General features: G+C 42.9%; 2 protein-coding genes across 2 annotated transcripts; one reads left to right on the top strand and one right to left on the bottom strand.

Moving 5' to 3' along the window:
* Positions 1–32: 32 nt before the first annotated feature.
* chpt1 (choline phosphotransferase 1) lies at positions 33–5,910 on the top strand. Its single transcript, XM_058078386.1, has 8 exons — positions 33–595; positions 2,871–3,018; positions 3,089–3,230; positions 3,294–3,378; positions 3,483–3,614; positions 3,688–3,846; positions 3,923–4,048; positions 5,565–5,910. Exons 1-8 carry the CDS (start codon positions 356–358, stop codon positions 5,679–5,681), a joined length of 1,149 nt encoding a protein of 382 aa, XP_057934369.1. The 5' UTR covers positions 33–355; the 3' UTR covers positions 5,682–5,910.
* A 965-nt stretch (positions 5,911–6,875) lies between these two features.
* LOC131132609 (N-acetylglucosamine-1-phosphotransferase subunits alpha/beta-like) lies at positions 6,876–26,411 on the bottom strand. The gene is made up of 21 exons (XM_058078391.1): positions 26,158–26,411; positions 25,782–25,867; positions 25,602–25,721; positions 25,490–25,540; positions 25,209–25,411; positions 22,253–22,317; positions 22,024–22,158; positions 17,574–17,735; positions 17,322–17,501; positions 17,065–17,235; positions 15,939–16,062; positions 15,671–15,877; positions 14,714–15,579; positions 14,442–14,641; positions 14,158–14,377; positions 13,476–13,589; positions 13,313–13,398; positions 13,147–13,245; positions 12,913–13,080; positions 9,322–9,412; positions 6,876–8,878 (listed from the first exon to the last, which is right to left on the bottom strand). The coding sequence occupies exons 1-21, from the start codon at positions 26,317–26,319 to the stop codon at positions 8,807–8,809; spliced, it is 3,582 nt and encodes a 1,193-aa protein (XP_057934374.1). The 5' UTR covers positions 26,320–26,411; the 3' UTR covers positions 6,876–8,806.
* Positions 26,412–27,970: the final 1,559 nt, after the last annotated feature.

The following is a 27,970-nucleotide window of genomic DNA, read 5'->3' as shown; positions in this document are numbered from 1 at the left end:
ATGGAATATATATTAATACATTTCCACACGCTATGTGGAGGCAAGATATGACCGAAAGCGTTTCGTCAAGAAAAAAAAACATACCGAATCAAATTGGCAGCGTTTTAGAGCAATTCCTTTTCCAACCGCCTCGCTTCCTTTCCGGTCCAGACGCAACTCGACCAGAAACGTCATCGCCACCACTTTTGTTCCGCCTTGATAATGGCCTAGTACACTCACCTCCCACTAAAGGCCAAATGCGGTGCTATGTTTCGGTTTTGGCCGAGATAAGGCGTCCGTATCTCAACCTCTGCCCCCGGGAGGCTTTGCGAGTTTGTTGACGGTCTATTTTAGGACTCTTCCGCGGCTGGAAACGATGGCAAGTATCCTGTGGCCGGAGCCTCTGTCAAGCGCGCAGCTGAAGCGGCTGGAGGAGCACAAGTACAGCGCCTCGGGTCGGTCCCTGCTGGAGCCGCCGTGTCAGATCTACTGGAACTGGCTGGTACAACAAATACCGACATGGGTCGCCCCGAACACGCTGACTATAGTGGGGCTAATCGTCAACATCGTCTCCACGCTTCTGCTTGTGTTTTATTGTCCCACGGCCACAGAGGAGGTGAGTTGAAACGACCTTGGATAAAGTTTCTGAGACGGAGACTCTGCGAAACCACGTCCACACATTGCGCAATTTAACATTTTCATGACTATTTACAAAATATTCGTGCAAGAAAGCGGTTAAAGAACACATCGTATCAATCACACAAGTTTGATTGTGCGTTCGGCGTTGTTATAATCAGTTTAGGAGCTCCACATCTTACATTTATTTGCATTATTTCATCGCGGCTCCGCTTTAAGAAGTATCAGATGAGCCTCGACTAATCGATTCCCGATTAAGCCATGCAATGATTTATTGAACGAGGCAGCACAAAAGCCGATTTTGTAAATAAGTATTTTGGATCGGACTCTGTGACAAGAGCGTGGAATATATGTGATTGTGCTGTGGAGGTCCCTTATGAGGCCTTTCTGGTACGCTCTGGCAAAGTAGACCTGTTGTTGTCTGCCAGTCATGGATCACGTGATGCAGTGTTGCTGCTAGCTAGCAAAAAAACATCAACGAGGACGACAAAGCTGCTTTTGTTTATATTATTATTTTAGCTGCTTTCATTTTAGGGGGTGTCTCAGCATCTAGTAACGGAGGCTAAAAGCTTTAGCATCAACTTTGCCACTATAGTCAAGTTTCCTGTCACCTTAGCTGACGTCACTAATCCGGAAGTTGACACGGAGCTTAACCTGTCCAGCCAGCCTGAAGGGTGTGATTATCAAAACGTCTTGCTAACAGTCGGACTCAAAGTCCAAAGATTGAGATTAAATTAACCTAATCCACGTCAACAAGTGAGATGTCATGTGAGGAAGTGACACAGATTGTAGAGCTGCGGCCAAGAACGCAAATGTTATTTACACACATTATCAGCATTGTTAAGGCCCGGGAGTCGGCAACCTTTTCAATCAAGAGACATTTTGTCTTTTTTTTCAGTTAAAAAAAATAGTTGGGAGCATTACTTTGCTGAAAAAAAAGTGTAATCTGGCGACTTTCTAAATCCTCTTGTTGACTTATTTTCTCAAAAGCGGCTAGCGACTAGCTTTCCTGGCGGCGTTGGGAGATTTTTCTGGTATTTGGAGACGCGAGACTGAAAGCGCAGTGTTTTGATGGTCCAGCGATGGCGCTCTCCTCGCTGTAAAAAATGTCGCTATGCTACCGCTAATCACATGGTTTGATTTGACTGACTAGCCTCCCGCCCCCTTCCTAGCTCATCCAATCAGCAGTCAGAACGCAGTCGAGATGCATTCACGGACTTGGAGTGAGTCGGATATTTCACATATAAAATACATCAGCTGCTCGGCGAAGGGAGACGCAAAGGAACGCTGATGAGGGGATGCCGTCCATTATTGTCTTAAAGCCAAACCTCCAGTATCACAGAACATCCAGCAGCAACACAACATTTTGGCATGACTACTATTTGAATGAAAAATCTACTGAACCAAGTCCACCATCTACCTGGGGAAGCCTTTGTAACCCCGATGAGGTCACTTCCTGAATGAGACTAAACAGCGAGAGCTAGCTAGCGCCATCGACTACTAATGTAATTTTGCCAATTTACTGTTAGCTTAAAAAAAAAGGAAGAATGTAAACATAATTCCAAACAAATTCATTCAATTTATACTGCTTATCCTTACGAGGGTCGCAGAGGTTGCTGGAGCCTATCCCAGCTGTCTTCGGGTAAAGAACAGAACAAGATGCGGGCATCCATCATCTTCCATTGTTGTCTTAAAGCCAAACCTCCAGTATCACAGAACATCCAGCAGCAACACAACATTTTGTCATGACTACTATTTGAATGAAAAATCTACTGAACCAAGTCCACCATCTACCTGGGGAAGCCTTTGTAACCCCGATGAGGTCACTTCCTGAATGAGACTAAACAGCGAGAACTAGCTAGCGCCATCGACTACTAATGTAAATTTACCGTTAGCTTAAAAAAAATGGAAGAATGTAAACATAATTCCAAACAAATTCCTCACGAGGGTCACGGAGGGGTGCTGGAGCCTATCCCAGCTGTCTTCGGGCGAGAGGTGGGGTCCACCCAGGACTGGTGGCCAGCCAGCCAATCACAGGGCACATATAGACAAACAACCATTCACACTCACATTCATACCTATGGACAATTTGGAGCGGCTAATTAACCTAGCATGTTTTTTGGAATGTGATGGCCGGAGAGATGGCCGAGGGTGGGATTGAACTCGGGTCTCCTAGCTGTGAGGTCTGCGCGCTAACCCTCGTATCCGCCATTTTCCATTTTTCCAATTTGCAATGATTCCCGTCCCCCCTTCAGGCTCCAGCCGGGGTCTTCATTCTGAGTGCCCTGGGTCTCTTCGTGTACCAGTCTCTGGACGCCATCGACGGCAAGCAGGCCCGCCGCACAAACAGCAGCTCCGCTCTGGGCGAGCTCTTCGACCACGGCTGCGACGCCGTCTCCACAGGTTGCGGCACAAAATGGCGGCGCTTTGAACGTTGTGTTGTGTGATTTAACGAGACGATGTGGTGTCGCAGTGTTTGTCGCCGTGGGCACGTGCATCTCCTGCGGCATCGGCAGATACCCATACTGGATCTTCTTCTGCGGCTTCATCGGGATGTTCATGTTCTTCTGCGCCCATTGGCAGACCTACGTGTCGGGAACCCTGCGCTTCGGCTTGTGAGTGCTGAGAGTCGGTCGTTTTGTGCGGGAACGCTTACCTGAGTCTTCTTCTCACGGCAGGGTGGACGTCACCGAGGTGCAGTTCGCCATCATCACCATGTACCTGATGTCGGCATTCGGGGGTGTGAGCCTTTGGCAAAGCACGGTAAACTTAAAGCGAACTTTTTGTCCCCCGATGAGCCAAGTAGGAGGGACTTCCTGTTTTGAGTCTTCGGTCTTCGTTATGTTTTATTCGTGTTTGTGCCAAAGTTGCCCCTCGTCGGACTGAAGCTGTACGTCTTCCCCATCATGGGCATCATCGGAGGCGCCGTCTACTCCTGCCACAACTACTTCCACGTCATCTTGAACGGCGGCGTCGGTAAAAACGGCTCCACGGTGGCGGTAAGCGTTGTTAGAGTTTGATTATAACGGTGAAGATCGGCGACGCCGCGTCTAACACGGTCGTATCCGGCAGGACACCAGCGTGCTGAGTCCCGGCTTGCACATCGGCCTCATCCTCACGCTGGCCTTCATCATCTTCAAGAAGTCGTCCAGCCGTCTCTTCGAGCATCACCCGTGTCTCTACCTGCTGGCGTTCGGCATGGTCGTCTCCAAGATCTCCAACAAGCTTGTGGTAGGGCTTCCATCGCAGCGCTTGCCGTGCGTGGAATTGAACTTTTTTTTTTTTTTGCTTCTCGGTCTTCTCCGAGGTGGCGCACATGACGAAGAGCGAGCTGCACCTCCCCGACACGGCCTTCATCGGACCGGGCCTCCTCTTCCTCAACCAGTACTTCAACAGCTTCATCGATGAGCACATCGTCCTGTGGATCGCCATGGTGGGTGATTGCCCTCGCACTTGATTATCGGAGAATTACATTCAGCACCATTATGCTACATGTTAGCATGCTAATGTTAGCATTTCTAACATTAGCATTCTACAAATGCTAATGTCAGAACTGTAGTATTTGTAGCAGTTTTCGCTGGTAGACAATTATATATAAACGCTTGTCACTATCATGCCAAGTGTTAGCATGCTAATGTTAGCATTTCTAGCCGTTTTTATGGGGAGACACATTTAAACACTTTCATGTTAGGTGTTAGCATGAGCATTTGTTAGCATTGCTAGCTGTTTTCATAGGTAGACACATTTAAAAACTTTCATGTTAGGTGTTAGCATTTTAACATTAGCATTTGTAGAATGCTAACGTTAGAATTGTAGTATTTGTAGCTGTTTTCACTGGTAGACTATTATATAAACGCTTATCGCTATCATGCCAAGTGTTAGTATGGAAATGTTAGCATTGCTAGCTGTTTTCATAGGGAGACACATTTAAAAACTTTCATGTTCGGTGTTAGCATTTTAACATTAGCATTTGTAGAATGCTAACTTTAGAATTGTAGTATTTGTAGCTGTTTTCACTGGTAGACTATTATATAAACACTTATCACTATCATGCAAATGTTAGCATTTCTAGCCGTTTTCATAGGTAGACACATATTTAAGCACTTTCATGTTAGGTGTTAGCATTTTAACATTAGCATTTGTAGAATGCTAACGTTAGAATTGTGGTATTTGTAGCTGTTTTCACTGGTAGACTATTATATAAACACTTATCGCTATCATGCCAAGTGTTAGCATGGAAATGTTAGCATTTCTAGCCGTTTTCATAGGTAGACACATATTTAAGCACTTTCATGTTAGGTGTTAGCATTTTAGCATTAGCATTTGTAGAATGCTAACGTTAGAATTGTAGTATTTGTAGCCGTTTTCACTGGTAGACTATTATATAAACGCTTATCACTATCATGCCAAGTGTTAGCATGAAAATGTTAGCATGTCTAGCCGTTTTCATAGGTAGACATATATTTAAACACTTTCATGTTAGGTGTTAGCATTTTAACATTAGCATTTGTAGAATGCTAACATTAGAATTGTAGTATTTGTAGCTGTTTCACTGGTAGACTATTATATAAACACTTATCGCTATCATGCCAAGTGTTAGCATGGAAATGTTAGCATTTCTAGCCGTTTTCATAGGTAGACACATATTTAAAAACTTTCATGTTAGGTGTTAGCATTGTAACATTAGCATTTGTAGAATGCTAACGTTAGAATTATAGCCGTTTTCATAGGTAGACACATATTTAAGCACTTTCATGTTAGGTGTTAGCATTTTAGCATTAGCATTTGTAGAATGCTAACGTTAGAATTGTGGTATTTGTAGCCGTTTTCACTGGTAGACTATTATATAAACGCTTATCACTATCATGCCAAGTGTTAGCATGTAAACGTTAGCATGTATGGTGTGCTTTTCTTGTTAAGTCCAACTAACCTCCTCCTCCCGTCCTCAGGTGCTCTCCCTTGTGGACCTGACTCGCTACTGCACGGGCGTGTGCCTCCAGATCGCCGGCCACCTGCACATCCGAGTCTTCAGCATCACGCCACCGGGCCCCGCCCACCGTGACTGACGGCTTGCCCGGCGGGAGGAGGCGGGGGGAGATGCGGACCTCTCCCCGCTCCTGAAAGCAGACGACGAAGACGAGCAGAGACCATCCACCCCGAGCCTCGACCAAGTGACCATCTCCGCCTGAAAAGGAAAAAAAAAGAAAACCTGCCTCGCTCGCCAAAGGAAAATAACGCTCCCGAATGTTCCCAAAAATAACCCAAATACCAAATTGTTCTTTTTTTTCAGCCAAAATTAATTCTTTTCAATCTTCAAATAAATCTGACCAATCAGGCTTTGCAAAATGACCAAAAAAAAACAACCAAATTGCGGAGTGATTTCCAGTGAGGTGTTTAGTTTACGGACTGGTCAGCAGGCGACGGGTGGCCCTGACTTGATTTTATCATCATCTCATTGCCGTCGACTTCTGAGGCGTTTGAACGCGCGACCTCTTCTGCTTTCTGACTTTCTTCTCCCTAAAGGGCTCTAATTGTTTTTGATTGTACAGCTCAAGTCGCCTTAAGTCATTTCCTCTCATTAAAAATGGTGGATATTCCAAAGCAAACGTGTTTGTACGTCTTTTCCACTCCATATTGCAATACGGAACCTTCCATTTTTTTTTATGGTCGCTTCAATCATTGACTTCGTTTGCATTGTTATGATGGAGTGTACGCCGTACAAACACATTTTCGTTTTTTTTTCCGCTTTAATATTTAAAAAGTCAACTTTTGAGGGAATTTTGCCCCTTCTCCGCAATTCTTATGCCTCTCTTTTCTGTGCTTGCTAAAGATATCGGTGAAGCTAGCCACGTAGCATGACGTAAGCATGACGGCGTGGTGTGTTTACAGTAGTAAAGATTGCCGTGGTGGATGCGTTCAAAGGAGTCGATATTTTCTACATCGGTGAGTACCTTCATCCATGAACTTCCTGCTGCGTCTTTTTTTTTTTTTTAGCTGTTTGGATATCTTTAAAAAGGCACAGAACAGAGAATGCTGGTGGATGATGGGTAAAATTTTTCCCTTTAATTCCTGGTTTTGACTGGACGACGACATCTCATTTTTGTGTGTCCATGTATGAAACTATGCATTCAAATGTATAATCTGCATTTTTCACTGTTTAGTCACAATTTTTACTAACAAGTATGTGTGTGAGGGAGGGGGCATTTGTAATAAAAAACAAAATAAAATATTTTTCATGCATTTTGTTGTTTTTGATTGCAAAAAAAAAAAAAAAAAAAAAAAAGCACAAAAAGGTGAACATGGTGCCATTTTATTTCACTTGGAAGATTCCGCCCTGCGAGGCTGCAGTCGCTTCCAATCAAAATAAGTTAAAAAAAAAAGCGAGGCCGCGGGGCGTCTGAATTTCAGACATGAGCGAGTGTGCCGAGTCCCACGGGGACGCGCGTGCGCACACAAACTGCTAGAAGCCCCCTTATGCTACAGCGTCACTACGGCGTCCTGATCCGACTCCGGTTATCCCAATTGGTTCCAGACCCGACTTCAATGTTTATAAATGTTTATTAGCATCGTTTCCGACACATTGAGTAACTTTTATGCTGCAGAGGTTTGAAAACGGCCAGCTAGCTAGCTAACCATCTTGTAAACTTAAAATCAAAATCGTACCACTTCCACACAGAAGGAGAGGATAACTTTTTTCACTCCACCATGTGGGACATGCCATGGCTGACCGCTCACTAGCTAACCAGTTAGCCCCGAGTTTATTTCTTGTAAACTTAAAAAATCTAAAATCGTACCACTTCCACACAGAACGAGAGGATAATTTTTTTCACTCCATCATGTGGGAGATGCCATGGCTGACTGCTAGCTAGCTAACCAGTTAGCCCCGAGTTTATTTCTTGTAAATTTAAAGAGCCGAAATAGTACCACTTCCACACAGAACGAGAGGAGAACTTTTTTTTCACTCCATCATGTGGGACATGCCATGGCTGACTGTTAGCTAGCTAGCTCCGAATTTATTTTTTGTAAACTTAAAAAAAAAAATCAAAATCGTACCACTTCCACACAGAACGAGGGGAGAACTTTTTTTCACTCCATCATGTGGGACATGCCATGGCTGACCGCTAGCTAGCTAACCAGTTAGCCCCGAGTTTATTTCTTGTAAACTTAAAAATGATATGAATGAATGACACATCGCTAGCGTCAAGTGTGTTTTTTTTGGTTAACATGTTTGCCTCGGTTAGCGTCCAAGATGGTGAGTTGTTAACATACTGTGTTCTTAAAGTAAACATCCTTGTTAGCATCTTGCTAACAAGTAGAATCAGGAAGTGGAAGTCAGCTCCTGTGATGTCATCAGTGGCTGACTGTTCTTCTCAGCGATATCACACATCGCTAGCGTCGAGTGTGTTTTTCGGTTAACATGTTTGACTCGGTTAGCGTACAACATGGTGCGTTGTTAATATACTGTGTTCTTAAAGTAAACAACCTTGCTAACGAGTGGAATCAGGAAGCGGAAGTCAGCTCCTGTGATGTCATCGACGATGAAATGCATTGACATTATTTCTGATGAGAAACACTGATTTGGTTAGAGTACGTTTTGGTTATGGTCGGACCTTATGGAACAGATTCACGATGCTAACCAAGGTTCCACTGCCCAAAAAAAAAAAAAAAAAATCACAGCTCGTTTGCAGGTGCGCGCTAAGCGGAGGGGGAGGAGCGAGCCGGCGCCGCTGTAGCGTAATGAAGCAGTAAGAAAGCCACCGCGTCCGTCGTCCATATTTATACCTATTTTAAAGAAAGGCGTGTACCCCCCCCCCCACCCCCCACAATGACATATCTTATAAAAGAGGAGTGAAGGTGGAACGAACATAGAAGGCACTTCAAGATCGCACGTAAACGACACAACCGACAATTAAATAACTCCTTAAAAATCACATCCGAGCGAATAGCTGATTCTTCCTGATCCAAAGCCGACACGCAAGCGAAAAAATTCCTGAACTTCACATCCTGCGCGGGTTAAAACTCGGAGTGTTTTGCGTCTTTGATGCCCCCCCCCCCCGTGGCGGAAAGAGGCATTGCCTGGCTTCCTTGCCTGGACTTTTGTATTCCTTAACAAGGATGCATCCTGGCGGGTGTCCCTACACGGAGCAGGACCGCCGGAGGACGGAGGTCAAGATGACGACGTGGTCCCGGTTTAAACTCTCTCGGGGTTCTCCTCCGTGATGACTTTGCGTCGGGGGAACAGCTTGCGTTTTAGGTGGATCAGCTGCAGGAAAATAGGGAATGGAAGACGGGTGTGAGGTGGGAATATGACACCTGTCATCCGCCCATCCAAAAAGGTGATCTCATGGATGGAGATGAGGGACGTGTTCCCATTGGGGGTGGGCATCGCTTCATGGAGGTCTTCTTTGACGCCGGCCCCCCACCCCACAGAAGACACCGGATTAAAAACTCTTTTTGTATATTCAGTCGAAAAGGCGCAATTGGACTCTTCGGGGGTCACGGAGGAGTGTGTGTGGGGGGGGGGGGCTTTGGTTTCAGCAGAGTCAGGTCCTGGCGTTGCGCGGCACACATGAGACGGACGAGCCCCCCCCCCCCCCCCCCCGGGTGGAATTAAAGTGGCGAGGGGGTGCGAATCATAACTGCGGCGTGAATCATGGAAAGGAAAGAAGGAAGGAAGGAAGGAAGGAAGGGCGTGAGGACACTGACCTGCTCAGCGAAGAAGGACATGACGGTGAAGGCCATCAGCGTCACGAGGACACAGTGGGTCCAGAACTTCAGCTTGTCCCGGTAAACCCGCCTGGGGGGGGGGGGGGGGGGTGAAAGGTTGCATTAGATGTCGATTTTGAAAATGCTAAACACGCGAGCTGTAGAACAAAGGCGGTGCCATCCGGGTCGCGGCAAGGTCACATCACCAAACATCATCTGACCGCCCCCCCCCCCCACCCAGGGACGTGACGACACGCTCAGCCATGTGATGATCTTGCACGGATCTCACGGCTGGATCCGAGGTGGCCGGTCTAATTTTAAATCAACAAAGTAAGGGGGGTGGGGTTGGGGGGGTGGGGGGTGGAGGCATGAAGCCCCCCCCGCCACGCCCCCACCTCTCACAGTGACAAGCTGGCAACACTCGGCGCGGCGTGGTGACAGCTACCGAGTCCACTTGGACCAACTCTGGTGCCGCAATGTGTGAGGGTGCCAGTGCTGAGAGACAGACTCATTACCCCCCCCACACACCCCCCCACCCCCACAACCCCCCACAAGGAGGCCGTGTTGTCATGGCTTGTGGACTCACTTAGTAGGCTGCCTTTCAAATTATTTCTTGTAAACTTAAAAAAAAAAAATCAAAATCGTACCACTTCCACACAGAACGAGAGGTGAACTTTTTTTCGCTCCAACATGTGGGACATACCATGGCTGACCACTAGCTAGCTAACCAGTTAGCCCCGAGTTTATTTCTTGTAAACTTTAAAAAACAAACTCGTACCACTTCCACACAAAATGAGAGAACATTTTTTCACTCCATCATGCGGGACATGCCATGGCTGACCGCTAGCGAGCTAAAAAGTTAGCCCCAAGTTTATTTTTTGGAACTTAAAAAGCCAAAATCGTACCACTTCCACACAAATTGAGAGGAGAACTTTTTTTCACTCCATCATGTGGGACATGCCATGGCTGACCGCTAGCTAGCTAACCAGTTAGCCCCGAGTTTATTTCTTGTAAACTTAAAAAAAGCCAAAATCGTACCACTTCCACACAGAACGAGAGGAGAATTTTTTTTCACTCCATCATGTGGGACATGCCATGGCTGACCGCTAGCTAGCTAACCAGTTAGCCCCGAGTTTATTTCTTGTAAACTTAAAAAAATCAAAATCATACCACTTCCACACAGAACGAGAGTAAAACGTTTTTTCACTCCATCGTGTGGGACATGCCATGGCTGACCGCTAGCTAGCTAACCAGTTAGCCCCGAGTTTATTTCTTGTAAACTTAAAAAGCCAAAATCGTACCACTTCCACACAGAACGAGAGGTGAACTTTTTTCACTCTATCATGTGGGACGTGCCATGGCTGACCACTAGCTAGCTAACCAGTTAGCCCCGAGTTTATTTCTTGTAAACTTAAAAAGCCAAAATCGTACCACTTCCACACAGAACGAGAGGTGAACTTTTTTCACTCCATCATGTGGGACATGCCATGGCTGACCGCTAGCGAGCTAAAAAGTTAGCCTCGAGTTTATTTTTTGTAAACTTAAAAAGCCAAAATCGTACCACTTCCACACAGAACGAGAGAACGTTTTTTCACTCCATCATGTGGGACATGCCATGGCGGACCGCTACGTAGCTAACCAGTTAGCCCCGAGTTTATTTCTTGTAAACTTAAAAAAATCAAAATTGTACCACTTCCACACAGAACGATAGGTGAACTTTTTTTCACTCCAACATGTGGGACATACCATGGCTGACCACTAGCTAGCTAACCAGTTAGCCCCGAGTTTATTTCTTGTAAACTTTAAAAAACAAACTCGTACCACTTCCACACAAAATGAGAGAACATTTTTTCACTCCATCATGCGGGACATGCCATGGCTGACCGCTAGCGAGCTAAAAAGTTAGCCCCAAGTTTATTTTTTGGAACTTAAAAAGCCAAAATCGTACCACTTCCACACAAATTGAGAGGAGAACTTTTTTTCACTCCATCATGTGGGACATGCCATGGCTGACCGCTAGCTAGCTAACCAGTTAGCCCCGAGTTTATTTCTTGTAAACTTAAAAAAAGCCAAAATCGTACCACTTCCACACAGAACGAGAGGAGAATTTTTTTTCACTCCATCATGTGGGACATGCCATGGCTGACCGCTAGCTAGCTAACCAGTTAGCCCCGAGTTTATTTCTTGTAAACTTAAAAAAATCAAAATCATACCACTTCCACACAGAACGAGAGTAAAACGTTTTTTCACTCCATCGTGTGGGACATGCCATGGCTGACCGCTAGCTAGCTAACCAGTTAGCCCCGAGTTTATTTCTTGTAAACTTAAAAAGCCAAAATCGTACCACTTCCACACAGAACGAGAGGTGAACTTTTTTCACTCTATCATGTGGGACGTGCCATGGCTGACCACTAGCTAGCTAACCAGTTAGCCCCGAGTTTATTTCTTGTAAACTTAAAAAGCCAAAATCGTACCACTTCCACACAGAACGAGAGGTGAACTTTTTTCACTCCATCATGTGGGACATGCCATGGCTGACCGCTAGCGAGCTAAAAAGTTAGCCTCGAGTTTATTTTTTGTAAACTTAAAAAGCCAAAATCGTACCACTTCCACACAGAACGAGAGAACGTTTTTTCACTCCATCATGTGGGACATGCCATGGCGGACCGCTACGTAGCTAACCAGTTAGCCCCGAGTTTATTTCTTGTAAACTTAAAAAAATCAAAATTGTACCACTTCCACACAGAACGATAGGTGAACTTTTTTTCACTCCAACATGTGGGACATACCATGGCTGACCGCTAACTAGCTAACCAGTTAGCCCTGAGTTTATTTCTTGTAAACTAAAAAAAAGCCAAAATTGTACCACTTCCACACAGAACGAGAGGAGAACTTTTTTTCACTCCATCATGTGGGACATGCCATGGCTGACCACTAGCTAGCTAACCAGTTTGCCCGAAGTTTATTTCTTGTAAACTTAAAAAAATCAAAATCGTACCACTTCCACACAGAACGAGAGGAGAACTTTTTTTCACTCCATCATCTGGGACATGCCATGGCTGACCGCTAGCGAGCTAAAAAGTTAGCCTCGAGTTTATTTTTTGTAAACTTAAAAAGCAAATCGTACCACTTCCACACAGAACGAGAGGAGAACATCAAATATCGGCCCGAGCAAAATTGGCCATCGGCTAAGGGTGATGAAAAACGAGAACGAGAGTAAAACTTTTTTTCACTCCATCATGTGGGACATACCATGGCTGACCGCTAGCTAGCTAACCAGTTAGCCCCGAGTTTATTTCTTGTAAACTTTAAAAAACAAAATCGTACCACTTCCACACAAAATGAGAGAACATTTTTTTTACTCCATCATGTGGGACATGCCATGGCTGACCGCTAGCGAGCTAAAAAGTTAGCCCCGAGTTTATTTTTTGTAAACTTAAAAAGCCAAAATCGTACCACTTCCACACAGAACGAGAGGAGAACGTCAAATATCGGCCTGAGCAAAATTGGCCATCGGCTAAGGGTGATGAAAAAAATCGGTATCGGCCCGAAAAAAACATATCGGTCAATCCCATTCTGCCGAAGACCCACCATTCCTGGAGCTCATCCATGTGCAGAAAGCGGTTGCGGTATTCCTTGGGCAGCTCAAACTGGGACGGGAGCGGGAACATGGAGTCGTAGAAGTCCCTCAACACGGCCTTCACCGTGGCGGCGTCCTTGTGGGCGTGGTCAATGTTGTCATTCAGACATACGAACTTCCTACGGGAGGAAGAAGGGACGTCGGTGAAAACACGGCGTAAGAATCCTCTCCGGGACACACGGCACCTGGGATTCTTCCGGATGTCGTCCAACTGGCCGACCACATGCGAGACGTTGGTGCGGACCATCTTGAACGCGATGTCCTCCTCGCCCTTGATCTCAAACCTTGGGAAAGAGAAATGGTTTATGTCGAATATTTTTTAGGAGAAAGCGATGCTAGCGGAGGTCTCACTTGTACTTGTTCTGGTCCACGAAGGCTTTGTGAATGCGATCCGTGACGGACTTGCAGTGCAGGATGAGACCTTTGGTGACCGGAGGCTGCGGGATGACAAAAACGCTGAATTATCGACCACAAAAGTCGCTCGGAAGATCGCATTTTTCTGTCGACGGATCACCATGCTGTGGTCATAGTAGGCTTCCTGTGTGGGGTTGACCAGGTGGACCTGGGTCAGGTTCCTCGGGAGTGTCTTTGAGCAGTTGATCAACATCTGCTCCAAACCTGTCAAGTCCTGAAAAAAAGGGAACACGACTTGTCCTTAAAGCTGGAACCAGAGTACGGTGTACTGTATTCGGGCACACGCTCCGAGCAACTGGTTTGACACCACGGAGGTAAATCTTTTGGACTTTTTTCTGGTAAGGTTTTTGTGTGCTTACCCCCCCACCCCCACCCCCCCGCACCCCCAATCGTGGACCATTTGGTAAAACTAGCATACAAAATGTCTCAATGAATGTTTGTTTACAAAAGAGCTCAGGAGGAATTATAACATGCCTAATGTTAAAGGAAGGAGAAAAAAAGGAGCGCTTGATTTGCTCACCCTGCACAATAATTTTTAAAAAAATTAAAATTTAAAAATTAATTAATTAAAATTAATTAAAATTAAAATTAAAATTAAAAATTAATTAAAATTAAAATTAAAATTTAAAAAATTAATTAAAATTAATTAAAATTAATTAAAATTAATTAAAATTAAAATTTTAAACGGATTTGGATCGGTATGATGTCAAAATTCCCCGATAATTAACCCGATAATTATCCCGCATCCCGTTCCCCTTTCCCAAGTTTCGCCGCATCTTCACCTGGAGGCTGAGAGGAAGCTCGTGTATCCGCGTGGCCAGAGTCCGTATTTCACGGTCGGACAGAATTCCGGAGTGGTCCGTGTCGATGTCGTCAAACACCTCGGAGACGTTGAGCTGCTGCTGTGTGCTCATCAGGAAGTAAAAGTAGGAAAAGGCAAACTGCATGTCCTCCGGGTGGCGCACGCGGTGTCCGGACGTCCTGTCAAACTCGTCTGGGAATCTGGGAGAAAAGTGCGTCTTAAGTGTCCGAAGCGGTTTGGGTTTGCACCCCCCCACACACTCACGTGTCCTGCAGCTCCTGCATGACCAGCCTGTCAATCATATGAGGCATATGTGCCGGGACCTTCCGGGACGCGAAGCCAAACTGGCGGTTGAGAAGCTTGTTGACGTGGCGCAGGGAGTCGGCAAACGTGTCTCGCAGCTTCCGGCTAGCGGCGTCGCTCTCGGCGTCGTACGCCAGCGCCATCCGCAGACGTTCTTCTTCCTGTTTGTTTGTTTATTAAAATGACGTGTTATTAGCATAAATGTAAACTATCTCCGTGGAGGAGATACTAGCCTCCAGGAGGTCTTGGAAGTACTTCTTCTTCTCCCAGGGCAGGAAGCCTCTGTCGGCGGGGATGAAATGCTGGAGCCGGCGACCCACTGGAGCGGCGTCGGGGGTCTCGACTTGACCTTCGGCAGTTTTGGTAATGCGGCTGAGCAGCTTGGAGGTTTTGGGCCTCTCCGCCACGTGAGGAACGTCATCCTCCAAAGGAAGTAGACCAGGATGCTCCTGTCGGTCTCGCCCAACCGTGATCCCCTCAAGATTCTTCCGGGTCGTCTCCTGCTGGGATCTCAGGAGCCGGACCTTGGTGAGGTTGTACCCTTTCAAGGTGATGTCCCCCTCGAGAAGTTTCTCACGTAGCTTCTCAAGCTCGCTTCGCACAGAATCGGCCAAGAGCGACTCGTCGAACGCAGGAACTTCTATCACCGACTGAAGTTCATCGGGTTGCCTCCTTTGGATCCGAGGACCCCGTTTGTGCTCGGGTATGTCTGGGAACAAGAACGGCGGTTCCGTAGTAGTGGTGGTGTTCTTCTGGCTGAAGCTTTCCTTGCTGGTCTGGGATCTGTTAGCTTGAGGAGGCCGACGAGTGTCGACAACGACGTCAAAGCTCATGGCGAACGCCGTGTTGTCCTCCCGTTGGAACGTGAGGTTGTACCGGACCAGGGTGGCGTTGTGGTCGGCGTGGAGGAGCAGGTGAATGGTCTTCCACTTGTTGGCCACAGAGGTGTGGCGCACCACGGCGCTGTCGCCGACGTGCGCCTCCGAGACCCTGTGAGCCAGTCGGTCGAAGCTGAAGTAAGGTCTGATCTCTCCGACTGGGAGGGTGTACAAGCTCTGGTTTCTCAGCAGGGTCACGCGGTGCAGTTCTCCAAAGTGCTCTGCAGCACAGAAAAAAATTCAACAAAATATTCCAAATAATAAATAATATAATCAAATAATTCAAAAAGGGTGCGTTTGCACAAAGGTTACCTGTCCCGCAGTCGCCCACGTCGAAACCGCAGGCGAGAACATTGCACGCTTGGTCGCAGAACTTGTCCGCCAGCCAGGAGGTGGCGCAGCCTTGATTGCAGTACGAGGCTCCGCCCAAGCCGCCGGCAAACTGCCACACCGACCCGCCGGCCCCACCGGGACCCCCGGCTCCGATTCCACCCGGGAACCTGCTGCTTCCCGCGGCCCCTGTGGTAGAACACGGGGCGTGGCGTACATGAAAACATGAGGTGACACAAAATGTCCTCACCTGTGCAGTCGCCTCCATCCCAGTCACACGCGGAGTTGTTGCACGCCTTGTCGCAGTAGCCGTCCTTGATCCAGGACCCCGGGCAGCCCTCGGCACAGTTGGGAACGGGCCAGGTGAGATACACCTGCAGGAAAGCGAGGGAAATATCGATACCTACGATACCACATCTTTGTTATTCTTACATCCAAATATGGCCAGATATAATAAATATATTTAAAAAATAAAATAAAAAATTAAACTATATTAGGAAAGCAGGAAGTGAACAAAAAAGTTTTTTTTAAAGTAAAAAAATTAAAAAATAATAAATTAAACTATATGAGGAAAGCAGGAAGTGAACGATTTTTTTAAGTTAAAAAAATTATTAAAACTATATTAGGAAAGCAGGAAGTGAACAAATTTTTTTAAGTTAAAAAAAATATTAAACAATATTAGGAAAGCAGGAAGTGAACGAAAAATATATATTTTAAAAAGTAAAAAAAATAAAAAATTAAACTATATTAGGAAAGCAGGAAGTGAACAATTTTTTTTAAGTTAAAAAATTATTAAACAATATTAGGAAAGCAGGTAGTGAACAAAAAAGATTTTTTTGTAAAAGTAAAAAAATAAAAAATAAATAAATTAAACTATATGAGGAAAGCAGGAAGTGAACGATTTTTTTTAAGTTAAAAAAATTATTAAACTATATTAGGAATGCAGGAAGTGAACAAAAAATAAATAAATAATAAATTAAACTATATTTGGAAAGCAGGAAGTGAACAATTTTTTTTAAGTTAAAAAAATTATCAAACTATATTAGGAATGCAGGAAGTGAACAAAAAATATATATAAAAATAAAAAATAAATTCAACTATATTAGGAAAGCAGGAAGTGAACAAATGTAACAGTTACTGATTGTAAAAGTACCAGATGGAGGGGTAGGATTTAATAAGCTTTGCTTCTTCCTACTCCTTTTGGACATGTGGAACTGGGAACTGATTATGGGATGCATTCAATTGTAATCTGATGCATGTTCAAATGAAATTAAACCATTACCAAAATGGGCGTACGACAACAAGCTGGTGGTGGGGGGGTTCAAACCAGGGACGGGGGCTTGAATGACCCTGCAGAGCATCCAGTTTGCCGTTACCTTCTGTCCTTTGGAATGACTGTAGAAGTCGTCCGGCCAGACATCTTTGCCAAACATGACGTCATCGTTGAGGTAAATGAACTTCTGCGAGAGTCCCGGGATGCGGTGGATGTGGCTCTCGATGGCGGGGGAGCTGAAGGTGGGGAGGTGGCTGTGGTTCAGGAAGATTTCCTGTGGTTCACGGGAAAAAATATGAAGTGGGGGGGGGGTCGTTGAGCTCCCGCGAAGGTGTGATGCATGGCTTTTTTTTTTTTTACCTGATGTGTGACAACCGACACGCGAGGGTTGTCCAGGTTGAGCCAGGATGGGATCTGCCCGTTGGTGACGATGAAGACGTGTCGCACCCAGGGGGCGTGTCTCTCCACCGAGCGCAGCGAATAGCGCAGCTCCTCGTTGTCCTCGAAGCGGCTGGCTGACACGTCTTCATCCTGCTTGGACTGGACAGTCAAAAAGTGGGTGAGGCTCCGGAGGGAATCGGAATTCGGAATTCCCCGCCGCTGCATCGTTACCTGCGAGATGGCGGTCAGGTCCCAGAAGAGGTAGGCGGGGCTGACGGTCAGCTCCTTGCCGTCCAGCGTCAGGTTCTTCTTGGCCTTCTGCATGAGATCGGTGAAGTCGTTGGGGCTTTTGAGGTGGAGCAGAGCGATGCTGGCCTCCGAGTACAACTCGAACTGAGGAGGACACAATCAAAAGTACTTCACGGGCAGTACTTTTATTTACTGTACATCCTAAATGGAGTATTTACTCTAACTACGTGTATTTTATTAGGCCATGCCATGGTTAGGCCCTTTAAAGCCGCATTAGCAATTAGCATTAATAAGACAATAGCCACCTTCTTTATGTCTACAGTATTGGGCAATACAAATGGGAAGGTGACTCTAGGGGTGTTATTTCCTGTTTAGAGGACTCTAATAATGTAAAAAAAAAAAACATATTTACAAGGTAGAAAACAGGTTTTCTATGTCTTATTTTTTTGTCTTTATTATATTGTCTATTATATCAGGTAATAGGAGTGTAAAGGTGACTATAGGGGTGTTATTTCCTGTTTAGAGGACTCTAATAATGTAAAAAAACAACATATTTACAAGGTGGAAAACAGGTTTTTTATGTCTTATTTTTCTTATATCAGGTAATAGGAGTGTAACGGTGACTATAGGGGTGTTATTTCCTGTTTAGAGGACTCTAATAATGTAAAAAAAACATATTTACAAGGTGGAAAACAGGTTTTCTATGTCTTATTTTTTTGTCTTTATTATATTGTCTATTATATCAGGTAATAGGAGTGTAAAGGTGACTATAGGGGTGTTATTTCCTGTTTAGAGGACTCTAATAATGTAAAAAATGTAAAAAAAATACATATTTACAAGGTGGAAAACAGGTTTTTTATGTCTTATTTTTCTTATATCAGGTAATAGGAGTGTAATGGTGACTATAGGGGTGTTATTTCCTGTTTAGAGGACTCTAATAATGTAAAAAAAAAACATATTTACAAGGTGGAAAACAGGTTTTCTATGTCTTATTTTTTTGTCTTTATTTTATTGTCGATTATATCAGGTAATAGGAGTGTAAAGGTGACTATAGGGGTGTTATTTCCAGTTTAGAGGACTCTAATAATGTAAAAAATGTAAAAAATACATATTTACAAGGTGGAAAACAGGTTTTCTATGTCTTATTTTTCTTATATCAGGTAATAGGAGTGTAACGGTGACTATAGGGGTGTTATTTCAGGTTTAGATGGCTTTAATAATGTAAAAAAAAACAATATTTACAAGGTGGAAAACAGGTTTTGCATGTCTTATTTTTTATGTCTATTACATCAGGTAATAGGAGTGTAAAGGTGACTATAGGGGTGTTATTTCCAGTTTAGAGGGCTCTAATAATGTAAAAAAAACAATATTTACAAGATGGAAAACAGGTTTTGTATGTCTTATTTTTTATGTCCATTATATCAGGAGTGTAAAGGTGACTATAGGGGTGTTATTTTCAGTTTAGAGGGCTCTAATAATGTAAGAAAATGATAGTTACTAGGTGGAAAACAGATTTTCTATGTCTTATTTTATTTATTATTAATTTTATTTATTATTATATCAGGTAATAGTGTAATGGTGACTGTAGGGGTGTTATTTCCGGTTTAGAGGGCTTTAATAATGTTACAAAAAACTATTTACTAGGTGTAAACAGCTTTTTTATGATGATGTCTACTATGTTGGGTAATAGAAATGTAAAGGTGACTATAGGGGTGTTATTTCCGGTTTAGAGGGCTCTAATAATGTAAAAAAAACAATATTTACAAGGTGGTAAACAGCTTTTTTTATGATGATGTCTACTATTTTAGGTAATAGGAATATAAAGGTGACTATAGGGGTGTTATTTCCAGTTTAGAGGACTTTAATAATGTTACAAAAAACTATTTACTAGGTGGTAAACATCTTTTTTATGATGATGTCTACTATGTTGGGTAATAGGAATGTAAATGTGACTATAGGGGTGTTATTTCCAGTTTAGAGGGCTCTAATAATGTAAAAAAACAATATTTACAAGGTGGTAAACAGCTTTTTTATGATGATGTCTACTATGTTGGGTAATAGGAATGTAAATGTGACTATAGGGGTGTTATTTCCGGTTTAGAGGGCTCTAATAATGTAAAGAAAAACAATATTTGCAAGGTGGTAAACAGCTTTTTTTATGATGATGTCTACTATGTTGGGTAATAGGAGTGTAAAAGAGACTATAGGGGTGTTATTTCCAGTTTAGAGGGCTCTAATAATGTTAAAAGCTGTATTTGCTGTATTTTAAGTATTTACTAAGCGAAAAGGAGACTATGGGGTGTTGTTTCATGTCCAGGCGGTCTAATCGTGCACACCGATAACAAAAACATATTTAGAAGATCGTAAACAGGTTTTCTACGCCATAATTATAAATAATTAATTAATTCATATTGAATCCTACTGTGCAGAAATTCACTTATTGAAGTTGTGTGTGTATGTTGTGATGCACTCCCATCTCCTCCTCTGTTCAACTCTGCTTCCCAGGAAAGAAGCGCTCCACTCCATCATCGAGCATCTCACACGCGCCTCCTTTCTCTTTTTAGCCGAGGATTAGTCGGGTCTTACGTGGGCCAGGATCGCATTGCGTCTCTATTCTAGCCCTCCGTGCGTCTGGATAATGCTTTGTGAGCCGCTGTGAATGCTTGAAGTCACACACAAAACATCCATTTGTGTGCTATGACGCTTAAACTGGAGCCTAGCCCAGCTGACTTCAGGCGAGAGGCGGGGTCCACCCTGGACTGGTGGCCAGCCAATCACAGGGCACATATAGACAAACAACCATTCACACTCACATTCATACCTATGGACAATTTAGAGTCGACAATTAACCTAGCATGTTTTTGGGAACATGAAAAATCCACACCGAGATGCCCGAGTGGAGATTCCAACCCAGGTTTTCCACATCTCCGGACTGTGTAGCCTACATGCTAACCGTGCGAGGCGCTATGCTGTACCATTTGGTGACAATCCACTACCACCAAATGCCAGTGTGAATCGGACACATAGCCACTGATACCCACAGGGGAGTGGTACCACCCATGTGAGGGTGGACCCCTAGTCGACTCCGACAGTGGATGGACGGAATGGATGGAAGCCCCACGCCAGAGCGTTGTCACGTCTTCCACACAATAGAAAAGTGTGTCTGACTGAAGGTTTCAGTTTGTACACGTGGTACACGGGTGTGGGGGTTTGGGGTGGGGGCGGCTCTTTCATCGCCATGGTGCAACAGCAGCTATAAATACGACCCCTCTTTCGCAGAATGGGCATGGGGACACCAGGAAACACCGCTGGCTTCGGGGCGGCAGTGTGGGCGCCCGCTGTGGAACAAACAGGTAAGGGCAGGTGGGGGCGGGCGTCGGGGTGGGCGATGCCAACAATCCCCCCCATGACCTTCCAGTGGCGCCGCTCCACTCCAAAACAGTTGCTGTAACGTGAATAACCCCCCCACCCACAATGGCGGCTTAGGTGACGCCCCCCCCCCGCATGCCATCCATCCTTCAACCGTGGTCACATGACGGAAAAACCTGGACACGAAACGGCGTGACAACTGGGCACCCGTTGGCATGCCGTTTACCCGCATGTCATCACACGCCAGGAGCTCCGGGATGGGGACAAAACCAGCCCCCCACCCCAGCCATCCATCATGATAAAGCCGTCAGAACACACGTCTACACACCAGTCATGTGATCGGAGTTGCTAGCCTCTGATTGGCCGGGTGAGGAACAGCCAGAGTGGCCTGGTGTGTCTGTTTGTTTAGATTATTTCCCAGTAATCCACCATCATTAGTAGCATTCCCCCCCCTTCCAAATAAAAAGCAGCGTTGTTATTGGAGAAAATAATTAGTGATCTAAACAAGGAGTTCAAAGCGGACCCTCAAGGGATAGCAATGAAGAAGAAACGTAGCAAAAAAGCAATAATCAGCAGCCATTTTCTAAAAATAAAGTCTAAAAATTAACAAAAAAATGTGAAAAAAGATATTCATAACAGGCTTTACCACCTACAGTACATAGAATATACAAAAGCTGAGATTAATATTTTTCCTTTTCACTTTTATGGCCATTACTGGAAAAAGTTTGGCTAAATATATCAAAATAAATATAAAAAAGATCGTGTGTAAAAAGTGCTGGATCTCATCTATGAAGCCCGCCCAACAGCGACACTCTGTGGCAGAATGCGGCATGACAGCCACTGAAAAGCCGACCCTGTTTGCAAGGTGCAATTCTGCCCTCTAGTGGAGTTGGATGTTATTACAATCCAACCAAGGCGGTCCAATGATAAAAATGTTTAACAGCTCAACCATCAATGTGAGAAAAAACTGCACCTGAAGGGGGCGTACATGTACAATTGTACTAGCATTGTACTATGTTTTCTGCCTTGTATTAGTATTTGACTAAAACATTCTCCATCTTACCTGCTTGATCTTGTCGGTGACAAAAGATGGCAGTTTGACTCGCAACTGCTCCGTCTCCTTGAAGGACCCCGGGAAGCCGCTGAGGTAGGCCAGCGTCTGCATGCGGATCAGACCCGGGGCCTCTTTATCGGTCGTCTGGATATTTAAAAAAAAATAAAAAAAACACAACAAGGTGGGTGTGGTCATCGTGGTACTTCCCTGAGTGGTCACATGACGATGAAATACTCACCAGGTAACACCTCGACACTGAGAATTTCTTGTCTTCCTTGAACACACCGCCGTAGGCTTTTTCAGCTGCGGGATTAGAAATAATTGAAGAATATACATTTTGTATTTAAATATGTGTCTACCTATGAAAACGGCTAGAAATGCTAACATTAGCATGCTAACACTTGGCATGATAGCAATAAGCGTTTATATAATAGTCTACCCGTGAAAACAGCTACAAATTCTACAAATGCTAATGTTAAAATGCTACAAATGCTACAATTCTAACGTTAGCATTCTACAAATGCTAATGTTAAAATGCTAACACCTAACATGAAAGTGTTAAAATATGTGTCTACCTATGAAAACGGCTAGAAATGCTAACATTAGCATGCTAACACTTGTCATGATAGCAATAAGCGTTTATATAATAGTCTACCAGTGAAAACGGCTACAAATGCTACAATTCTAACGTTAGCATTCTACAAATGCTAATGTTAAAATGCTAACACCTAACATGAAAGTGTTTAAATATGTGTCCACCTATGAAAACGGCTAGAAATGCTAACATTAGCATGCTAACACTTGGCATGATAGCGATAAGCGTTTATATAATAGTCTACCAGTGAAAACAGCTACAAATGCTACAATTCTAACGTTAGCATTCTACAAATGCTAATGTTAAAATGCTAACACCTAACATGAAAGTGTTTAAATATGTGTTTACCTATGAAAACGGCTAGAAATGCTAACACTTGCCATGATAGCGATAAGCGTTTATATAATAGTCTACCAGTGAAAACGGCTACAAATGCTACAATTCTAACGTTAGCATTCTAGAAATGCTAATGTTAAAATGCTAACACCTAACATGAAAGTGTTTAAATACATGTGTCTACCTATGAAAACGGCTAGAAATGCTAACATTTGCATGCTAACACTTGCCATGATAGCAATAAGCGTTCATATAATAGTCTACCAGTGAAAACGGCTACAAATGCTACAATTCTAACGTTAGCATTCTACAAATGCTAATGTTAAAATGCTAACACCTAACATGAAAGTGTTAAAATATGTGTCTACCTATGAAAACGGCTAGAAATGCTAACATTTGCATGATAGTGATAAGCGTTTATATAATAGTCTACCAGTGAAAACAGCTACAAATGCTACAATTCTAACGTTAGCATTCTAGAAATGCTAATGTTAAAATGCTAACACCTAACATGAAAGTGTTTAAATGTGTCTACCTATGAAAAGGGCTAGAAATGCTAACATTAGCATGCTAACACTTGGCATGATAGCGATAAGCGTTTATATAATAGTCTACCAGTGAAAACGGCTACAAATGCTACAATTCTAACGTTAGCATTCCACAAATGCTAATGTTAAAATGCTAACACCTAACATGAAAGTGTTAAAATATGCGTCTACCTATGAAAACGGCTAGAAATGCTAACATTAGCATGCTAACACTTGCCATGATAGCGATAAGCGTTTACATAATAGTCTACCAGTGAAAACAATGCTACAAATGCTACAATTCTAACGTTAGCATTCTAGAAATGCTAATGTTAAAATGCTAACACCTAACATGAAAGTGTTTAAATATGTGTCCACCTATGAAAACGGCTAGAAATGCTAACATTTGCATGATAGCGATAAGCGTTTATATAATAGTCTACCAGTGAAAACAATGCTACAAATGCTACAATTCTAACGTTAGCATTCTACAAATGCTAATGTTAAAATGCTAACACCTAACATGAAAGTGTTTAAATATGTGTCCACCTATGAAAACGGCTAGAAATGCTAACATTAGCATGCTAACACTTGGCATGATAGCGATAAGCGTTTATATAATAGTCTACCAGTGAAAACGGCTACAAATGCTACAATTCTAACGTTAGCATTCTACAAATGCTAATGTTAAAATGCTAACGCCTAACATGAAAGTGTTTAAATATGTGTCCACCTATGAAAACGGCTAGAAATGCTAACATTTGCATGATAGCGATAAGCGTTTATATAATAGTCTACCAGTGAAAACAATGCTACAAATGCTACAATTCTAACGTTAGCATTCTACAAATGCTAATGTTAAAATGCTAACACCTAACATGAAAGTGTTTAAATATGTGTCTACCTATGAAAACGGCTAGAAATGCTAACGTTTCCATGCTAACACTTGTCATGATAGCGATAAGCGTTTATATAATAGTCTACCAGTGAAAACAATGCTACAAATGCTACAATTCTAACGTTAGCATTCTAGAAATGCTAATGTTAAAATGCTAACACCTAACATGAAAGTGTTTAAATATGTGTCCACCTATGAAAACGGCTAGAAATGCTAACATTAGCATGCTAACACTAGGCATGATAGCGATACGCGTTTATATAATAGTCTACCAGTGAAAACAGCTACAAATACTACAATTCTAACGTTAGCATTCTACAAATGCTAATGATAAAATGCTAACACCTAACATGAAAGTGTTTAAATATGTGTCTACTTATGAAAACGGCTAGAAATGCTAACATTTGCATGATAGCGATAAGCGTTTATATAATAGTCTACCAGTGAAAACAGCTACAAATGCTACAATTCTAACGTTAGCATTCCACAAATGCTAATGTTAAAATGCTAACACCTAACATGAAAGTGTTTAAATACATGTGTCTACCTATGAAAACGGCTAGAAATGCTAACATTTGCATGCTAACACTTGGCATGATAGCGATAGATTTTTTCATTCAAATAGTAGTCATGCCAAAATGTTGTGTTGCTGCTGGATGTTCTGTGATACTGGAGGTTTGGCTTTAAGACAACAATGGAGGACGATGGATGCCCTGGCATCAAACACTGGCATCAAACACGTTCTTCAGCCAAAAAATGGCGGCAAGCCGTTTATGTTGTTATACATTCTCGACAGGAGCGTATCTTTCACTTGGGAAATACCGGCGATTCTCCGTACCGTCAGCCTGGGAATGGAAGATGAGCACGGAGGCGGCATTGGACGGGTGGACGGGTTTGTTGAGCCGCATCAGCTCCTTGGCGGTGGCGAACGATGGCGACAGCGACGGCAGCTCCTTAACGGTGGCGTTGGCTGGCAGGGCGGGATCCAGCGCCAGCATGGGCGCCACGATGCAGTGGGACAGCAAGCATTCCGGCCTGGTCCTGGAAATCCACAACAAAATTCCCAGTATGGAACATAACGGAAAAAAAAAGCGGTATAACCGATCTGTGCCAAATCACCTGTCCTTCGGTTCTTCTGTCGGCTCGCTTGCGTTTTTCCCTAAACGTTCCCTATTTCGGGAGAGAGGAGATAACTTCCAAGCTTCCAAGATGATCTTTCCTTGTGGTCTACCTCAGAGCTCGTTGTTCCTCTGCCAGTTCTTCTCTCGCAGTCTTCAGTTCCTGCAGCAGAGCCGTGTCGGTTCCGTTCACCCAGGTGTAGACCACATCGATGGGCATGGGAAGACAGAGCCTACCAGAGAACGCTCGGAAAATTCATCGGAATTCAATTCCGGTGTGCATTTAATCTCACCTGCTTTGAAAGGATTTCCCGCCTAAGTTATCCCGGTAGGAGTCAAAGAGGACATGATACTGGTCTCGGCTCCATTCCACCACAACCTGCATGGAGAGAAAGTGTGCATAGTGGGAATGTGTGCTAGTTAGCTGGGATAGGCTCCACTTGGAAGAGTCCTAAGAACTCATTTGGGAATTTTGGTGAATAATTACAAAGCCGAATTGTCAAGAAGAACCTACTGGTGGCAAAGAACCTAATGGAGTCTCTAAGAAAGGTACCGATGAGTTTTTAAGTCAGGGTTTGTGTTAAAACGCCATTTCCTTGATTGGAATTCGGCACGGCGTTGTAAGCAGCTGTTAACATGGACAGAATGAAGCAAAATGACTCCCCTCACCTCTCCGAACTGGAAAGCGGACACAATCATGAGTACGATCCCCCCGAAGCAGAGGTAGAGTCCGTATCGGTGGGACAGACAGGTGTACGTCTGCCTCTGAAGCAGCTTGAGCACCGAGTTGACGACTACCATGGCTCTCCTCGGCCAAGCATGGCGCCGCATTCATTCGACGGTAGCGACAAGAAACAAATAAAACACGGCAAACATCAGAAGAGAGCCGGACCTGTCAGGTGACCGCCCGCACACATGACCGCCATCCATCCGCTTTTCATGCTTCTTCTGCGGGTGGAAGCAGTCCCGCCTTCCCGCTGATTGGCGATGTGGCGACCCCTAGCGGTGCGGAGAATTATGCACCCGACTAAATGCGGCTCATTTACAGTAGTGAATTATGAGCCAAAATGTCATAATTATCACATGGGAGACATAAGTGTGACATAAAAATACACAAGATTATACACAATTAAACACAAGAGTCATAAAAAGTTATAATAATGAGACAAAAAGTCCAAATTATGAGATAAAAATGCATCATTATGAGACAGGAAAGTCTCATAAAAAGTCGATGACCTAAAAAGTCATAATTATGACACATGAAAGTCATAATTATGATAATTATGAGACAGGAAAGTCATAAGTATGAGATAAAAACTTGTCATAATTCTGAGATGGGAGACTCTGGGAACTCTGAATTATAAGATAAAAAGATTAATAGTCAAAATTAGGACTTACTTATTAAATTACTAATTTAAATTAGTTTAAATTATGAGACACACATTCTGAAATATACACAATAAGTCATAACAAGTCATAATTATGAGACAGAAAGTCTAAATTACAAGACAAAAAGTTCAAATTCTGAAATAAAATATTAAAATTAGGAAATAAAATGTCATAATTATTAGATGGGAAAGTATTACCTAAAAAATTCAGAATTACAAGATGAAAAAAATTAAAAATCCAAATTATGACTTAGTTATGATTTAAATTACTTCAAATTATGGCATACAAATTCAGAATTATACAAAATAAAGTCATAAAAAGTCACAATTATGAGACAAAAAGTCAAAATTACAAGACAAAAAGTTAAAATTATGAGATAAAATGTCATAATTATTAGATGGGAAAGTATTACATAAAAACTCAGAATTACAAGATTAAAAAATATTAAAAATCCAAATTATGACTTACTTATGATTTAAATTACTTGAAATTATGAGATACAAATTCAGAATTATACACAATAAAGTCATAAAAAGTCATAATTATGACACAAAAAGTCTAAATTACAAGACAAAAAGTTCAAATTAAGAGAAAAAATATTAAAATTCTGAGATAAAATGCCATAATTATGAGATGGGAAAGTATTACATAAAAACTAAAAATCCAAATTATGACTTATGATTTAAATTATGTTTAAAAAATTTATTAAGTCTAAAAATAATATAAAAATTATTAAAGTATCACATAAAAACTCAGAATTACAAGATTAAAAAATATTAAAAATCCAAATTATGACTTACTTATGATTTAAATTACTTGAAATTATGACATAAAAATTCAGAATTATACACAATAAAGTCATAAAAAGTCACAATTATGAGACAAAAAGTCTAAATTACGAGACAAAAAGTTCAAATTATGAGATAAAATATTAAAATTCTGACATAAAATGCCATAATTATGAGATGGGAAAGTATCACATAAAAACTAAAAATCCAAATTATGACTTATGATTTAAATTATGTTTAAAAAATGTATTAAGTATAAAAATAATATAAACATTATTAAAGTATCACATAAAAACTCAGAATTA

Source organism: Doryrhamphus excisus, chromosome 7 (assembly GCF_030265055.1).
Source record: "Doryrhamphus excisus isolate RoL2022-K1 chromosome 7, RoL_Dexc_1.0, whole genome shotgun sequence".
NCBI classification, from domain to species: domain Eukaryota; kingdom Metazoa; phylum Chordata; class Actinopteri; order Syngnathiformes; family Syngnathidae; genus Doryrhamphus; species Doryrhamphus excisus.
The sequence above is the reverse complement of the archived record's forward strand: the minus strand, read 5'-3'. Positions and strand labels throughout refer to the sequence as shown.

Bases quoted from the DNA above. Each gene is read 5' to 3' on its own strand.
- chpt1 (XM_058078386.1), top strand. From the start codon at position 356: ATGGCAAGTATCCTGTGGCCGGAGCCTCTGTCAAGCGCGCAGCTGAAG. The intron at 3,379-3,482 runs GTAAACTTAAAG...TTTGTGCCAAAG, and splicing joins TGAGCCTTTGGCAAAGCACG to TTGCCCCTCGTCGGACTGAA. The intron at 4,049-5,564 runs GTGGGTGATTGC...TCCCGTCCTCAG, and splicing joins TCGTCCTGTGGATCGCCATG to GTGCTCTCCCTTGTGGACCT.
- LOC131132609 (XM_058078391.1), bottom strand. From the start codon at position 26,319: ATGCGGCGCCATGCTTGGCCGAGGAGAGCCATGGTAGTCGTCAACTCG. The intron at 13,399-13,475 runs GTGATCCGTCGA...GTCATCCCGCAG, and splicing joins CCTACTATGACCACAGCATG to CCTCCGGTCACCAAAGGTCT. The intron at 13,081-13,146 runs GTGCCGTGTGTC...TTCCTCCCGTAG, and splicing joins GACATCCGGAAGAATCCCAG to GAAGTTCGTATGTCTGAATG.